This window comes from Puntigrus tetrazona, chromosome 24 (genome assembly GCF_018831695.1).
Source record: "Puntigrus tetrazona isolate hp1 chromosome 24, ASM1883169v1, whole genome shotgun sequence".
Classification (NCBI taxonomy): Eukaryota; Metazoa; Chordata; class Actinopteri; order Cypriniformes; family Cyprinidae; genus Puntigrus; species Puntigrus tetrazona.
The window spans coordinates 4,267,393-4,269,892 of NC_056722.1; the positions used below are offsets into that span (position 1 = coordinate 4,267,393).

The following is a 2,500-nucleotide window of genomic DNA, read 5'->3' on the forward strand; positions in this document are numbered from 1 at the left end:
AGCCAAAACGCAATCTCGGTACTCAATGAGAACAAATATGATGGCTTTTCTCCTTAAACGCTCTTGGCGTTAAACATTTCAACTTTTATAGCACGAAACCCTCGATGGGCGAACGCTCGGCTAGCGATGACTTGATAACGAGTTAAAGTTATTGCACAATCCGTATCATGAAGTCAGTAACGTCATCCGACACATTCATCTTCGCTGCATTACTGTTAAAATTAGCCGACGTGAAAAACTCGAACATTCCTTTGATTACGATAAAAGTGCGTTTTCGCAACTCGGAAATGGATTCTTAGCCCGGCTCGCTAGAAGTAGATGTTGTTCGGGGTATTAAGCGATAGTTTGAGGCGTACGCGAATAAAAAAGCAATGCAGGATGGAGACGGATTGATTGCTATTAAACCAGCGTTAGCAACAAACTCAAATGGGACTTTTATAAAACGTTCCGCGCTTCAAAAAGCCTTCGGCCTGTGGAAAAACCAAACGACGTTGCACAATGAACAGACATAAAAACTAGCACAGATTGCACGAACAGACGAAAGAAAACCATTAAAGAGTCATAAATTAAAGTGTCGCGTTACGAATCGAATCATCGCTCGAATCGGTTTCTTCCCGCCGTCTCTCTTCAGGAGGGCCGCTAAAGTCTCTGTCCTGTGATGAATGCAGCCGCTGGAAACCTGACCGCTAGCTGTCTCCATGATGTCCGGCTTCGCTGTGGGGAAAAATGAAAACTGAATTCCTGCCATCCGCTTTATGAGTATATAGTGATGACTTCACGGCCGCCGCCGCGCACCAACAGGACCCGGTTGAGACCCTCCATCATAACCTCCATAAACTCCATGTCTGAGTCGCATCGGTGAAGGAAAAACTTAAGAGTGTCTAGCGATCAACTACGATTGATTGCATACAAAATAAACCTTTTTGGATGCAATTAATCATGAAAAAAAAATGCTTGTATTAATATCTAAAAATTTAGACTTACTTATGAATTTGATTTTGTTTAGGCCATCATTTAACATCTATATTTTACCTTCTTTCAGCTTAACATTAATTAGCCAATACGTTTTTGTTAATATTTTGAATGCATGTTTGTTTTCAATTTTAATTCATTTTAAGTGCATTATTATTTTTTAATGCATTCAAATCACGTTTAACGGTTTTAGTTTTCGTTCACAATAATAACCCCGATTCGTCTGCGGCTCATCCGCTCAGATTTAGAGATGCGAGCGTAAGGATACAGTTTTCATCGCCGCCTCTGTTCTTGGGTGGTCCAGGCATGTTGAGGAGCACCAGATGAGCTCCTTGAGACTTATTGACCACCACTTCGTTGAGTTTGACGGCCGTGTGCATGCAGCGCACATTAGACTGATTCCTGAGACACAGGGTCACGTGATGAAGGACAGAAACAACAAATACAAGTCATTGTTTCAAATTCCCGACAACAATCAACATTTTGGTTTTCTGGGTCTACTTTTAGTATGTATTTCAGTATTTGCAAAGCACAGCCATTTACTGTGATCTCTGAGGTCACATGCAAATGCCTCTATTATTATTATTATTATTATTATTATTATGATGATATTTGATTCTGATAATGGCATATAATATGGCATGGTAATTACATCTGCACTGCAATTCAAGCATTGGTCACGTTACATATTGGTTATATAATAAAGCCCTACTGAGGTTAGTGAGCACAGCATCCAGATTTGACATGCACAGCATATGCACATGCCCTTAAAGAAGCATGAATGATAAACAAATATGCCACAAAAAAAAAAAAAAAAAAACTTGTGCTCCTCAAACCAGCAATAAATAAATAATTGGATAATATTTTTAAAACAAAAACAATAATTAAAATAAAAAGATTTTTTTTACAATCATATTAAAATATTGAAAATATTTAAGATTCGGTTTTATATTTTTTTAAATATTATTTTAAATAATTTATATATATAATATATATATATAATATATATATATATAAAATGTTTAAAAAAAAAAAAAAAAATATATATATATATATATATATATATATATATATATATATATATATTTTTTTTTATATATATTTAAAAAATATATAAAATATATATATAAAAATTTATATCTATTTTAAAAATATATATTAAATATATATAGCAATTTTACACATATATATATATATAATATAAAATATATATGCATACATATATATATATATATATATATTTTTTTTTTTAATTCTTTTTATATATATATACACATACATACATATATATATAAAGCATAGCCAATTATTTTATAATAGTAACACAATTTAATAAAAAATATTTATCAAGAATTTATATTATCATTATTATATTCTAAATATAAATGAGAATATTTTAAATAGTATTAAATGGAATTTTAAGTTAAAGGGGAAGCACAGGTTTCTTGCATGTGGCAAAAATGGAGATCATCATGCTGCACATATCAGTGTCTGCAGCTCTCAGGTGATGGATGTGAGGGGATGCTGG

General features: G+C 32.8%; 1 protein-coding gene across 6 annotated transcripts in view; it reads right to left on the reverse strand.

Moving 5' to 3' along the window:
- slc12a7b (solute carrier family 12 member 7b) overlaps nucleotides 1-2,500 on the reverse strand; it is a 58,838-nt gene that overhangs the window by 2,161 nt on the left and 54,177 nt on the right. For all 6 annotated transcript variants that reach the window (XM_043226586.1, XM_043226589.1, XM_043226585.1 and 3 more), the window contains 2 exons: nucleotides 1,241-1,374; nucleotides 1-845 (listed from right to left, as the gene is read on the reverse strand). The exon at nucleotides 1-845 is cut by the window's left edge and continues 2,161 nt beyond it. In XM_043226586.1, coding sequence (XP_043082521.1) covers nucleotides 754-845; nucleotides 1,241-1,374 — 226 coding nt within the window. In that variant the 3' untranslated portion in view covers nucleotides 1-753. The remainder of the gene's footprint in view (nucleotides 846-1,240; nucleotides 1,375-2,500) is intronic.